The 15525-nt window shown below is 45.7% G+C and overlaps 1 protein-coding gene across 1 annotated transcript; it reads left to right on the forward strand.

Moving 5' to 3' along the window:
* The first annotated feature begins 9922 nt into the window (after window positions 1-9922).
* snai2 (snail family zinc finger 2) lies at window positions 9923-12459 on the forward strand. Its single transcript, XM_079751666.1, has 3 exons — window positions 9923-10143; window positions 10380-10901; window positions 11465-12459. Exons 1-3 carry the CDS (start codon window positions 10065-10067, stop codon window positions 11644-11646), a joined length of 783 nt encoding a protein of 260 aa, XP_079607792.1. The 5' UTR covers window positions 9923-10064; the 3' UTR covers window positions 11647-12459.
* The last annotated feature ends 3066 nt before the right edge of the window (window positions 12460-15525 follow it).

Consider the following 15525-nt stretch of genomic DNA (forward strand, 5'->3'; position numbering starts at 1 on the left):
ACGATTGGACCGAACCGCATTCAATCAGAGCAACGAAACATTTGACACATCAGCGGCAGACATCTTGGTTGTTCATGAAAATGCCTCAAAGGCGCTGTCGTTGGACGCTCCTTTGATGAGTCATATGCCAATCCCGCCCCATATTAGATCAATGGTTGTGATTGGCCAAGCCCAGACTGGCAGCACGGCCAATCACAGACTGGGCTGGAGGTGAAGGGGGGGGTTCAGACGCATACGCCAGCGCAAATAATACATGAGCTCGCAGATTCGTCAGGCTCCCAGGCTGTGTTTCTTATTTCATTAAAATATCTGAGAAACACTTAAGAAAAGCAATATTTAAACTGCAAGATGGCACATCCTTGGTAAACTGCATCTGTCTCCGCTGTGTGTGTGCGTGTGTTTGCCATTGGCTCTTTCGCGTATCGCTCTTGCATATTCTCAACTAATATCACATCTTCCTCCAGCGGGTCTACGTCCTCATGGTTAAAACATACTCCTGCAGGAGAAGCACAGGCTTAATGAAATGAAACCAAACGTGGAGAACCGTCGAGGAGGGAGACTGATAGATGTGAGGGGAAATGAATATTCATGACCCGCCTATTGATTGAGTTTTAAAAACGTGGAGTTTGAAAAAGAGATAAGGTTGAGGAGTGATGAGAGGTGGATGGAGAGAGCTCGTCTGCATATTCATAAATGTTGGGGTCGCCCAGGCGATGCACAGAGGCAGCTGTGAAGTGTGTGCTCATGACGAGCGACTTAACCTACGTCCTCGGTATCAGCCCATAGGCTGCGCTGAGCTGCGAGGATCCATCGATTAATGGATTCCTTTACAACTATTCAATGAATCACCGACTGCTCTGACTGTTGATTATTCAGTGAGTCATTTTCAAGACTCTGGTTCCAGCTCCCTGGATGTGAATATTTTCAGTGTGCTTAAGTCGTCTCCGACAGTAGCCTGAATATCTTTGGGTTGTGGACCAAACAAGACATCGGAGGACTTCTTGTTAGGTTTGGGAAACACTAATTGACATTTTATAGACAAAACAGCTAATTCATTGTTAGTTGCAGTCAATCTTTCTAACTAGGCCTGAGGATAGTACAGTGTAATGTATTTTTGTGTATTGTAGTGTATTATATTGCAGTTTAGTATAATGCATTGTATTGTAGTGTACTGTAGTGTATTGTGGTGTATTGTAGTGTTTTATTTTGCAGTTTTTGTATTGTACTGAGTTGAACACCCCTTGACACGGCAATACTGTATTGCACAGTATTGCCGTGTCAAGGGGTGTTCAACTCTCAGCTAAAGAGTGGCGATTTCAATCCCCAATGTCATGTCATGCGTCCTTGAGCAAAATATGTTACAACCAGGCGCTTTGCATAAAATAATTCTCCTACATTTAAGTAACAGTCAGTCAGTCCCATCTCCTGTATTTAAGGAACAGGCAGTCACAGTCACATCTCCTATACTTAAGTAACAGGCTGTCAGTCACATCTCCTATACTTAAGTAACAGGCAGTCACAGTCACATCTCCTATATTTAAGTAACATTCAGTAAGTCACCATCTCCTAAATTTAAGTAACAGTCAGACACATCTCCTACATTTTAGTAACAGGCAGTCAGTCACATCTCCTACATTTCAGTAACAGGCGGCCAGTCACATCCCCTACATTGAGGAAACAATCTCAGTACATGATCATAGAGGCAGATCTGGTCATGTTAAAGGCACAGGCGACACAAAGAGATGATCAGAAATGTTATAAGTAGAAAACCATAGCGATGGCGGAGCAATCAGAATAATGGCAATGTCCATAGCAACACATTGTGTCAGCAGGTCTATATATATATATATATATATATATATATATATATATATATATATATATATATATATATATATATATCGTTTATAAGGGTATTTGGTAACCTTGCAGGTTTATGCTGCTTCATGGACAGGTCTCTCCTGAAAGGGAGGTTTTTAAATCTCTGTGCGAAGCTACCAGGTGAAACCAAAGTAAAACCAAACATGAAGCAGAATGGTCTCATCCTGCAGCTACATGCTGACTCCCTGTGTGTCCCCAGAAGGCAGCCCCCGCGACACCAGCGCTCCACGCCGGGACACATTGACCTGACACCCCTGACACGTTTCACAGGGCCAAGGGGACGACTGACACTCTGTGATGGGGCCAACGGACGCTTGGCTTAGGGTATAGAGGGATGAGGGGAAGGGGAAACTCAAGAGGGTGTGCGTGCATGATTGTGTGTGTGTGTGTGTGCGTGTGTGCGTGTGTGTGTACACGCACACACACACGTGTATGCTTGACTTAGGGTATAGAGGGATGAGGCCAAAGGGGGAACTCAAGCGTGTGTTTGTGCATGAGTGTGTGTGTGTGTATGTGCTTGTGTATGTGTGCGTGTGTGTTCACGCACACACACGTATATGCTTGACTGAGGGTATAGAGGGATGAGGGTAAAGGGGGAACTCAAGCGTGTGTTTGTGCATGAGTGTGTGTGCTTGTGTGTGTGTGTATGTGCTTGTGTATGTGTGCGTGTGTGTTCACGCACACACACATGTATGCTTGACTTAGGGTATAGAGGGATGAGGGGGAAGGGGGAACTCAAGGGGGTGTTTGTGCATGAGTGTGTGTGTGTGTGGTTGTGTGTTTGTATGTGTGTGCGTGCTTGCATGCGTGTGTGTGAATGTGTTTGTGTGTGTGTGTATGTATTTGTTCGTGTGTATGCGTGTGTTTGTGTGTGTACGTGCTTGTGAGTGTTGTATGTGTTTGTATGTGTGTGTGTGTGTGTGTGTGCGTGCTTGCATGCGTGTGTGAATGTGATTTGTGTGTGTGTATGTGTGCATGTGTGTGAATTTGTGTGTGTGTGTGTTTGTGTGCATGCTTGCATGTGTGTGTGTGTGTGTGTTTGTGTGCATGCTTGCTTGTGTGTATGTGTGTGTGTGCATGCTCTCTGGGCATTAAATTGTCACAACGTGTCAACTTCTTATTTCATTGTGTCGGAGAAGAGCCTGTCAGCAGCCTATATCCCATGACCTACTTGTGACCTATGACCCTTGACCTGCGACACCCAGCAACATAAGTATTCTGTACACAGCGCAATTACAACGTGCCACGCAAATAGAAAAGGTTGACCTACGGCAAAACCAGAACTTGATGTCTGCTACTACAACATGAATTCTACAGGAATCGTGCATACTGTTATAAACCAAATCCATCAGTATATCAGTGAGTCAAATCCACTAAATCCCTTCTAAACAACGAGATACTATGCAGAATTAGGGAATTGCACTACTTATGTTACCCCTGTTCTGCTAAAGGTGGGTGAACGATTTACAGCCCAACCGAATCACAGGCGACACAAAACCATCATCATTTCAATGAAGAAAATTATGATTTCCTAAAGGAAATCAGCCCCCTTTGTGCAAACGGGGGGGGGGGGGGCACGAACTACAGGAGCGGTCTTCTGTGGTATCGGTCCTAGGTTACCATGGCTGGACGCTGTCTTGATTGGGGTTTTATACCGAGGTGCTGCTTGCTGCTGCTGCTGCGGAGAAGGATCTGGCAGCGAGAGGCATGACTGATGGAGGAAGCTTTCAGCGGTCTGAGCCAAGACATGACGTTTGAGATTTATGGTGGTCTATTTTAAAAAAAAAAAAAAAAAAAAAAAGAAGAGGGATGCTGTTGGTTATTCGCAGAACCCAGGCGCTTCCCACACCACGCGTTCCTCCCCGACGCCACTTTGGGCGAAGAGGCACACTGGGTGCACGGCGAGGAACTGCGGGCTGCTTTATTTTCAATATTGAGGCGATAACGAGCACGTTGCACAAGCCAGGGTTAATTGGAGATCGCAGGCTATCGCCTCGGTCTTCCATGGCGAGGCCGGTCATGAGTTCGCATTCTTTCAACCCAGATTGACAATGTACCAACATGTGAGGAAGGGTGGTTATACCGCGTGTAATCATCTGCAGGTTTGCACGCAAACGCTGGGTCAAGGCTACGCAGTCACAGAAAGCGAATGAAACGACACTGGGAAAAGTGCATAGTAAAGTAATGTAGATGAAGGATGCGTGCATGCAGGTTATTGATCTCAACGCAAACTGCTCTTGTTGTCACACATCGTTGTAAATACAAATAGAGCCAAAAAAAGGGTTTGTGAGGCTTACCTCCCAATCGCGCAGGAAACAGGTGCTAACGTTGACCAAAATCCCTTCAGACGCTAGCCTCCATCCCCCCCGATTAGAAGCTTTCTGGTTTAATTTATGCAGCGGTTGCTTTTAAGATCACTGCACATTCACAATGTATCCCTTGTGCACGCATCGCCCACACCGCATCCCGGTCCACTGTACGGTGTAGCGACGTGCAGAACACCGAGCAGCCTCCACCGCCACTTGGATGGATGCGATGATCTCTCTTCCCATATTTCCTGGGCAGCAGCAGCAGCAGCGATGTTTAGGGTTGCACTTCGATAGACATCAGCTCCGACAGTGGGGTGCACGGTGGGTTCCTCGTCTCCAGTGCACTGCGCGACGCGCCTGCTGCCAAAATGACTGGCTGCTGGCTGCAAAGAAAACCACACGCGATCTCTTTCAACGCAGGCGTCAATCGACTCAGTTATTCAGTTATTCATTTACCCCAGACTCCAGCGCAACTCTGTATTCGTGAATATTTAATTGTACTTTTGTCGACCTGGGGCGTTTCACCAGAGAAGAGGTGACCGTTTCCCTGTCGCAACGCATACAGAAAATCACAAATCACTTTTAAGAATAAGGAGAAGAGGAGGAATAAACGCGGCAGGGCACTGCGGTAGGTATGGATAAAGAGGTTCATTGAGAAACCACAGGATTCACGTTCATATCAGAGCTGGCTGCAAAAAAAGAGAAACCCATGGCGCCGAGGATGGAGTTCCTTCACCTCCTCCAACAACACGTTGAAGTTGTGAAGTCGCCATTTGGGATCGGGGTGGGGACCGTAACTTCCCAAGAATTGCACCGTAGCACACACACACACACACACACACCACACATATATATATATATATATATATATATATATATATATATATATATATATATATATATATATATATATATATATATATATATATATATATATATATATATATATATATATATATATATATATATATATATATAATACAGGAGATATCCTCCAGTGCAGCAGCAGTGCCTCTCAGAGACAGTGAGGAATGACTCAGTTTTTTCGGAACATTTAGCAGCAGCAGCAGTAGCAGTGGATCGTCAACCTGGTACAGATGTATCAGGGACCCCCCCCCCCCCCCCCCCCCCACCCGCCTCTTGTGAGCAGCTGCTCAGGTTGATGTGCAGGAGGCAGGTGCACACACACACACACACACACACGACTTCCAATCCTGTCCCTGTGCCAAGCTGACCCACATGCTTCTATGCCTCCTCGTTTGTTCTATTCTCTCTCTGTTTATGCTGAGTCCATAGGAGTCACACATACACACACGCACGCACACACACACACAAACACACACACACACACGCAAATATAAACACACAGACACACACACAAATACAAACACACACACACACAAACACCCACACTCACCCATCCACCTAAACCCTAACACACACAAAAACACACAGACACACATACACACACATACACACCCCTTCCCCCCCCCCCATTACGCACACACACACACACACACACACACACACACACCTACTCACACACGCACCTATCTATGATGTATATCCCACTCCCAACCTTCAGCACCCTACCGTAAAAACAGCTCCTCGTGCTAGTCCTCAGTATGGCTCCCTGACATCCGTCTTCCCTGCTGCCTTTTCTGCCTCCAATTCTGTCCACCACAACCCTGATTGATGTTGTGTTTATGTACTGTATATACTGTATATGTTTATAGCCTATGTGTGTGTGTGTGTGTGTGTGTGTGTATGTGTGTGTGTGTGGATCACCTAAATGAGATAAAATAACGCCCCCCTTACCCACTTAGTAAGTAAGTTTTGTGCGTCCTGCCACCTAATGTACACACTTATTGTATGTTGCACGTCCTGGCACTTAGATATAGTAATAAACATTGTATAGCATCTTATCCTAGCTGTCTTGTTGTATACTGGGAATGGGTTAACCTAGCGACTGTTAGTGGTTGGCACTTGTTTCTATGAACATCCTTACTGTACCAACAGCGATATATTGTTATATATTGTCTTTCTTCTGACAAATGTGCTTATGTAAGTCGCTTAGGATAAAAATGTCTGCTAAATGCGCTAAATGTAAATGTAAAAATAAATGTATGGATGCACTTGTGTTTATATATGTTTGTATGTGTGTGTCTGTTTATACATGTGTATATATACAAAAATATTTTCAAATATATATGTAAAGTGTCTTTTAAAACAAATGTGTGTTCTTATAGAATGTATTCTTATCATCAAAGTCAAAACAACATGTAGAGTGGGAGTAGGATAACATAAAAAAAACACATTAAAACACACCTTCAGTCAGTTATAAGCTCCCGCTTAATAAACATCACCTACATGATGGCTGAAGTTATCGCTGGACTGGATCAAGGCCCTCTCTCTATAGGGTTAGAAAATGAAAGACAACACAGTCAACCAGCATCCTGCTCATTCAAACATACAGCTAGTGCTGCTGTTGTTTGTCGTTGTTACTGGTAACCGTTAGCGCGTGCCCACACCATGTAAAGGCGTCAGCTGCTTTGGTGGACGGTGTGTTAGAGATGGTTTATGGGCTGTGCTCAATGGCCACCGAATGTGCAACAGTTCCACCGGAGCGCTCCCCTCTGTGCACTTCTGTTGGAGCGCTTCCATCGCTGTTGTTCCTTTAATGGCTGAACCGCAGGTTATCAAGCCATGGCTAATGCATCTCACCTTGATGGATCGCGCATTGTTACACGGGCGGGGGGGGGGGGGGTTGGCGGTCTTGTCAGGTGTTAATAAAGCACTTTTACATGGCCGACTTCAATCACTCTCCTAATGCTCATCCACCATCAACAATTCCCTGATGCGTCCCCTGTATCATTCCCCGTGAACCAACGGAGCGATCCTGCAGCTGAAGGGTTTAGTTGTTTATTATCTTAACAAAGCGAATGACATTACCCAGTCGGTTGGAGGAGATGCTTTTTATTAGGTCCCTGCTTTGCATGGCAAGCAATGCCAGCAGCAACACCACCATACGGCAGCATATTTCTGCGACCTGCTGTCTCGAATCATGTACTTCTCACGTGTGACATAATGCACACATCGAATCATGCATAACGTTTATCCGCCGTCACCTCCCTTCCCTGTGTCAGTGACACAGATTGGGTAGCGCTTGGCATGTATGCATGTATGTATGTATGTATGTATGTATGTATGCATGCATATATGAAGAGCAGAGATAATGCCCTTGTTTGGATATGCATACTGTATACACAGTGTACTGTTTGTTTTACATTTATATGTGTTGGTGGATATGAGACAGCAGCAACAAGACCCCTACATTAAACATCAAACATACAACACACACACAAGCAATCACAGATATTCACTCACACACACACACACACACCCACACCCACACACAAGCAATCGCATATATTCACACACACACACACACACACACACATACAAACACGCAAATACAAACACACAAACACACAAACCACACACACACACACATAAACACCAAATACAACCGCCCCCCCCACACACACACACATTTATATATATATATACACACAAACAAAGAAAACACACACAGTGACATTTGAATTATTAAGGTCTCCAGAAATACAAAGATTATACAGGCCATAAATAATAGAAGACACAAACAAATGGAATAACTTGTCAGTAAGTACGTAGAACGCACACACGCACACACACTCGCACATCCTAAACCCCCCACACACACACACATACACACAAGCCCACATACACGCACACACACGTACAACCCACCCATACATAAACGTACATACACACACATGCACACACACAAACACACTTCAGTGCATACAGCTCATCGTGTGCCTCTTGACTCTGTCGTAAGGCCGCTGCTCTGCCACTAACACACACTGTATGAGCAGATAACCTGAGACTCAAGCCGCCCCCCCCCCCCCCCCCCCCACCACCACCACCACCACCACCACCACCGTCACCACCGCCACCACCATCGCCCCATCTTCATAATTCCACTCAGGCGCGGAGGGAAGACAATCATGATGTGCAATTACATTGGGCCCGATAAGATAAGCCCCTCACAATAAACTTAATGTGGTGCCCAGTCACTGGAGGTCCTCATATACGCTGACCCGACCAATTGAGCCTCACTGAGAGGATCTGCGTTTCATATTCACACTTCAACACTGTCATTATTTTCTTCTTCTTTCTCTTCCTGCCTCGACGTGTCTGGGTGTTATTGCCCCCATACCCCTACGGTGCATAACAGTCCTCCAACACAAGGGGGCGTCGGCCCCCTAAGTTAGTCTCTCTCCCCTCCTGCCCCTGCTGCGACAGCGGTAGCTCTAGCGCAGGAAGGGGGTAAATGTAATACTTCAATTTGGTCCGACCTTGGGAGGCAACTACACTTAGATTTACATTCCAAGAAGGAACGGCTTATTGGATTATTGGCAAGGAAACGTGTGGTATCCGCCATACACAAATGCATTAGGGAGCTCCATGTGAAGGCAGAGCAGGAGCAGGACAATTAGCTAGCCAGGGGGGTCCAGGAATAGGGTTCCTTCTGCCTGCTTTGGCCTTAGTAGAAGACAGATGTGTCTGTTTGATCAAAAGCAAGATATGAGTGTAAATGTGCATGATAATCAGAAATGCATCATATCATCCCAATAAGCCCAATGGTATTGCATGCAGAATAATTACACATCACACTAGGATACTGCTTTCTATGATTACTAATGGGTCTACTGATAAAAGGACTACTACTACCACTACTACTACTTTCACTAGTAGTAGTAGTAGTAGTCTACTACTACTGTTAATACCTACTACAACTACCACTAGTACTACTACTGTTGTTACTAGTACTGCTACACTACTACTACTTTTACTACTACTACTTTTACTACTACTACTACTACTACCACTACTACTACTACTACTTTCACTAGTAGTAGTAGTAGTCTACTACTACTGTTAATACCTACTACAACTACCACTAGTACTACTACTGTTGTTACTAGTACTGCTACACTACTACTACTTTTACTACTACTACTACTACTACTACTACTACTACTACTACTACTACTCAGGCATACTACTACTACTGCCATTACTACTAAAACGAAAACAATATATCATTATTAGTAGTAGCAGTAGTATTAATAAGGCCTTAACTATTGTCAATTGATAGGCAGTTGCACAGCAGCAGACAGCTGTAGTAGAAATGGTCGGCTGCAATGTTGAAAGGTAACACATTGTGCATATTAAACCGTCCTATTTATAGTAGCCGACCTGTACACAGGATACACCATGTCTCTATAGAAGATGAGTAATCAGCAGCAACATTCACACCCCGCTGATTGCATTGCCGTTCATCCTCACCAGAGCCGTTTAGTTAATTGCTAGAACCCAAGACACCCATTCAGAGACAGACAGGCGCACACTGCTCCAGGGGTACACAGAAGAAAAGCTCAACCTCTTCCACACACAAACACCTGTCTGTCTGTAGGAAGGTGGCTGTGGTCACGCCCCCTCCAGGGACTCAACCTCTTGCACATGAGAAAGTAAAGCATAACAAAAAAAGCACTTTTTGCAACAGAGCGATTTAATTGGGTTGAAGAAGTCTGGGATGTAAACGAGCGCGCATGGCCCCTCCCATTCACCTGATAGGGGAGTATTTACAGCTCCTAGCCACTTCACTGTTTGCAGGAGCGCTACTCCTCACTAGGCTATGACACTCAGCTGGACCATGCAATAGGACCTCGGGTTTTTTTTTTTAACATTGATTTGTCGCAACTGAGTACAACTGATCGTTGTACTCTCTGAAAAAGTTTAAAACTTTTATAAAGTTTTTTCAAGATGCCACGCTCCTTTTTGGTCAAGAAGCATACAAACTTCGCCAAGAAACCTAATTATAGTGAGCTGGAAAGCCCGACAGGTAAAGTTTCGAAGTTAATTGAAAAGTTACTAACTCTAACCCTAAGCTTCGTTCTTGAATAGTTTTTTTGTTAAATAAAACAAAATAGGATGCTTGTTGTCTAAGTTCTATGTGTTCTTGTTGAATCAGACTCAAACAAAAACAAAACTTTATTAAAGTCCTGCAAATGTCTAACCCTCAGGTTTTCAGGCTGAACATAATGAACTAATTGAATGCACTTTTCCCTCTTCTTTCAGTATTTATTTCACCGTACATCTACAGGGCGATCCCCTTGCCTCTCATCCCCCAAGCGGAGATCCTCAGCCCGGGAGCGTACAGCCCGATCACCGTATGGACTACCAACAACCTGCCCCTCTCGCCGCTTCCCAGTGACCTCTCCCCGATCTCTGGATACCCTTCGTCGCTTTCTGACACCTCTTCGAAAGACCACAGCGGCTCAGAGAGCCCACGGAGCGACGAGGACGATTCGATTCTCACCAAGTTAACGGATCCCCATGGGGTGGAGACGGAGAAGTTCCAGTGCGGCTTGTGCAGCAAGTCGTACTCGACCTACTCTGGACTGCTCAAGCATAAACAGCTGCACTGCGACGCTCAGTCGAGGAAATCCTTCAGCTGCAAATACTGCGAAAAGGAGTACGTTAGCCTTGGAGCTCTTAAAATGCACATCAGGACTCACACGTTGCCGTGCGTGTGTAAAATATGTGGCAAAGCTTTCTCAAGACCGTGGTTGCTGCAAGGACACATCAGAACACACACGGGTGAGTCAGTCTGGCCTCTAACTGTGGAGGTGTCAGTGGAACTGTGGCCCTGTTTTACAGTGTTCGCTGTGGTTGAAAAGGTGGTCACGTTATGTGCACAATAAGTGGGTACTAACGTTTTACCGACCTTACATCCTAGTGTGATGGACAGAAAGTGACCATGTTCATTTTTATTGCCTTAAAACCATGAACACGTTGTGTTGAAGGGTTGGGTCTTACATCCTATTGAAGCATTTCAAGATATTTCACAACACACTTGTCTATGTGGTGTGGGCAATGCAATACCATACAGCGCGCACACACACACACACGTATACACACACACATACACACACACACACAGATGCAGACACACACACATACACACACACACACAGATGCAGACACACACACACACAGACGTACACCCGCACAGACAGATACACACACACATATCAACATGCTTGTGCAGGAACCATCAGAGCTAAACTTTGTATGGGGCTGAACTGTATGTATATTCTTTCAGCATTTCCCTGTCCAGTCCATGAGCGTGCTAACATATCCTATCCTCTCTTTGTTGACAGGTGAGAAGCCGTTCTCCTGCCCGCATTGCAACAGGGCCTTCGCCGACCGCTCCAATCTCAGGGCTCACCTACAGACCCACTCCGATGTGAAGAAGTACCAGTGCAAGAACTGTTCCAAGACTTTCTCCAGAATGTCTCTTCTGCATAAGCACGAGGAATCCGGCTGTTGTGTAGCGCACTGAACCAGGAATACCGCCGTTCCGGACCCTCCTCGTCTCCTCCTCCCTTCTCCTCCTACGTTCAACCCACCCGGAAAACCCACCTTTTGGATTTGGATAGCTGTCAGGGAATCACGTCGCCACACAGACTCCTCCTCCTTGTTATTTTTTCTTCCCCGCCGGGCCGTGTTTGATGTGGGAGTTGGGGATGGGTGCGCTGTCATGTGTTTGGGGGTTCAAACGGTGTTTCTGGACGGCTCGTAATCAGTGTTGAACTTTTCTCCGTGCCCCCGTGTCTGTCCACCCACCCAGCCATCCCTGCACTTTTCGCATATTGGGTTTTCCGAATGTGCCAAAAGGCTTTACAGCCACGGTTTTGCTTTGTATCCCCCTATACCCATGCCTTTCAGAGGCTCAGACGTTGTTGTTATTATGGGATGGGATGCATTGTTTTTTTAGACCCCCCCCCCCCCCGTGCAGCCCATAGATGGCTATAACAAAACATACAGCGTGGAATATTGAAGCCATACGCAAGGGAACAAGTGCAAAGTCTTTATTTTGTAAGGTTAAAGAGTTATATCTTTTGCACAATTGTGAATCAGATACTTTTTCCAGCACTCAGAATAGCAATACATATGTTTCTCAAAGTGCCTCAATTTTTTCTACTTGGCAATCATGTATGTTTCAACAAGTTTGCTTTTTATATTTTTATATATTGAATGTAAGCATGACTGAGATGATTGTATATTCACAGTGGGGAACTGTGACGCCAGAATGAATGATTTTGATATCTTTTCATGATGCTTTGAGAATAATAAAGTTTCATGACATTTTGTACATCTTTGATTTGATTTCCCCCCACTTGTCACGCTTTCGTACGGCCAATCGTAAAATTGTCAAGCGAAAATAATTACAGTCGTGACATTTTCCAATCACGGAGGCGCATTAAATCAGAACAGTCACCGCGATGAGGAATTGAAGGGTGAGATGAAATGAGAGATTAGTCAAGACTGGACCTGTTCATTGTGAACCTGTCCAGACATCAAACAAGCCTGAAATTTAACACACACTAGCTATATTGATCGACACTCACGCGCTGTCTGCACTGACGGCCCTGGGCTCCATTTTGCTTGAAAGAGTAAGAACTGAAAAGACTTTACTCAAAGATTCTCGCTAATAATCGTAGCTAGAATAACCCTTAGTTAGCATATGGCTGAAATATGTTTAAATCTTTCATTCAGCCACAATGAACTGCTTGTTGATGTCTTAAAGCACACATTGAAGCAAAAGGCACAACAGGCCTTTTCATTCCTTTAGGGAAACGGTGTAATACTGAAGGTGGAACACTTTTTAACAAATCGTCAATGTTTTCCTCCTCTTCATGCCCCAAAAACCTGCTTTAGACTTACCTAAGTAGTACGTCTAAAAGTGGAATCCTTTCTAACAAAACGTCAATGTTATCCTCCTCTCAATGGCCCAAAAACCTGCTGACCTGAAGGGTTGTCATCCAACAAATAACACGCTTGTTGGCTAACTCCGACGGGGGTATGAGCTCCCCCAGAGTACGGCAGAGTAGAGTCAGCTCACCGTGAGTCACTGTCAAACCCTCCCAGGTGTTCTCCAGAGCTCTTCATGTGGGCTCAGGTGTCCCCGGGCCCTCCACCTCACTGGAAAACAGGTGCAGCCGACGAGGCTGACCCGGCTACGCCCCACATCCCACCCCACCGCCCCCGACTGCCTCCAACCCAGACGGCGCCTTGCTCGGTAAACATTCACAAGCGCCAGACCCCTATGTTTCCCGGGTCGTTTGTGACTAATGAAAGGCAATTTGCCTTCGAGTGTCGATCAGTATTCCGTCTGTATCATGGCTGCATCTGCCGCAGCTGTTGTGTCGGTTAGCTCGCTAACACCTAGCCACCCAGTTAGCGAAAGGCCAATCCTTAATCACCGCTGGTTACGACAACACTTTTAATAATAATGAGGATAATAATAATTTATGACTCGGCAACAAATAACGGAATAATCTAAAGGATTCTCTTAACACAACTGCAATTAATTGCCTGGCTGGCTTCTGGGATGACTATAACACCGGCACTGGCTCCGGCCCTGATGAGAATATTAGATTCTGCAGTTGTGTAGAGAGTGGGGGCAGGAGAAGGGACTCATTAGCTTAGCGGTGCGTAGCTATTATTGGATGTGCGAGATCAAATATTTGTGGCTGAGTGAGGTGGAGGTAGGGTGGGGGTTGCGGGAGGGAGGAGGGACTGCTAATAGTTCTGATGTACGACTGTTTGAAGGGAAAGTATGAAGGTAATCACCCTGACGATAGGTTTGGACTAGTTTTGCACTTGATATGCGCTCCCCCCCAGGAAAGACCACATAAAAAAAGGGGTTTTGACAATAGAAGTTGAGGTTGGTTTCTAATCTCCTGGTTAAAACAAGGAGGAAGACTTTCATGAGTATTATGATGATGATGATGATGATAATGATGATGATAATGATGTTGATGATGATGATGATGATGATGATAATGATGATTGTCTTGTTATCATTGTTAGTTCATTGGTGTTGCCAGTGGGATCTGGATGTAGCTTACATTTACATTAACATTTAGGGGATTTTGCTGACACTTTTATCCAAAGCCACTTACAACCATTCATTCAGACATTCACACACCGACGATGGAGTCAACCACGCAGGGCGGCGGCCAGCTCATCGGGAGCAGTCAGGGTGAGGTGCCTTGCTCAGGGACACCACCGCGCTCAGCTAGGAGGAGCGATTGATTTAGCAACCTTCTGGTGACCAGTCAACCCACTCTACCTCCTGAGCTACAGTCACCCTCATGTAGCTGTGGTTGTTCTTGAGGTCTGGGCCCTCACTCCATATAAGTCACGCCTGGCCCCCCATCAACGGGCTCCTCGGAGGCCGACTGCGGACCACGTCTCTCTCAGAGCTGCTGACGTGATTCGGAACGGGGGGACGGGGGCCTCCTTTACGACCATCAACCGAAACAAATAAAGTACAGGCCCTCCTCTGAGGCCCCTTTGTCCTCGGCACAGAGCGGGCTCAGCGGGGGCCCCCAGGAGCCAGAAAGGAGCTGATTGTGTATTCCCTATTAGTCCGAGTGCCCTGAGGGCAGCTCCTCCTGTTTACGGAGCTCTCCTGCATCTTGTTAAAAAGCGCTAACTTTCATTTCCGCCGCAGTCTCCTTAGGTGACTGACGAAGCTTTTACATGAAGGAACGTTTTCTTTCGGGAGGAGGAGGGGTGGTGGTGTTGTGGGGGTTTATAGAGGGAAACATTAGTTGGTAATGTCGCACACTCTCTGCTCTGGGCGGTGTGTGTGTTGATACAGACAAAGCTCATCAAATTGTGGAGCGGGATGGGCCCCTACGAGGCTGGCTGTCAGGGTGTCATTAAAGAAATATAAAGAACAGCAGTTAGAAAGGCAGGATATCTGATGTGGCACCACGGCAAAAAAAGGGAAAAAAAAGGAAATGGATGAGAGGAAAAACAGCTGTTTGATGACATAAATCAACTGTGCGTTCGGGGGGGGGGGAAAGACAAAGGAACCGGTAGCTCATATTTGATGGCTCTTTATAGTCATTCACTCAAGGATTCTCCTTTTGGCGACTCCTTTGAATGTAGGTCATGGAATAATTCGGTGGCCGTGTCATTATAAACCGCCGCGGAGCGCTGGTTGTTCGGCCCGCATCAAGACAGATGAGCATGTGTTCTCAATCAATACAAGAACGTCTTCCCCCGTAACTTTGTTGTTGGGCAGAGGTCAGCTGCCTAGGCAGCCTGTGATCATACTAAGTCAATGTGTTTCCACTGAGATGTGCAATTCGGGTGAAAAAAAACTAGAAAAACCCCATGACCACAGCGACTCAGAAAAGGGTCA

Source organism: Pollachius pollachius (genome assembly GCF_949987615.1).
Source record: "Pollachius pollachius genome assembly, chromosome: 14".
Classification (NCBI taxonomy): Eukaryota; Metazoa; Chordata; class Actinopteri; order Gadiformes; family Gadidae; genus Pollachius; species Pollachius pollachius.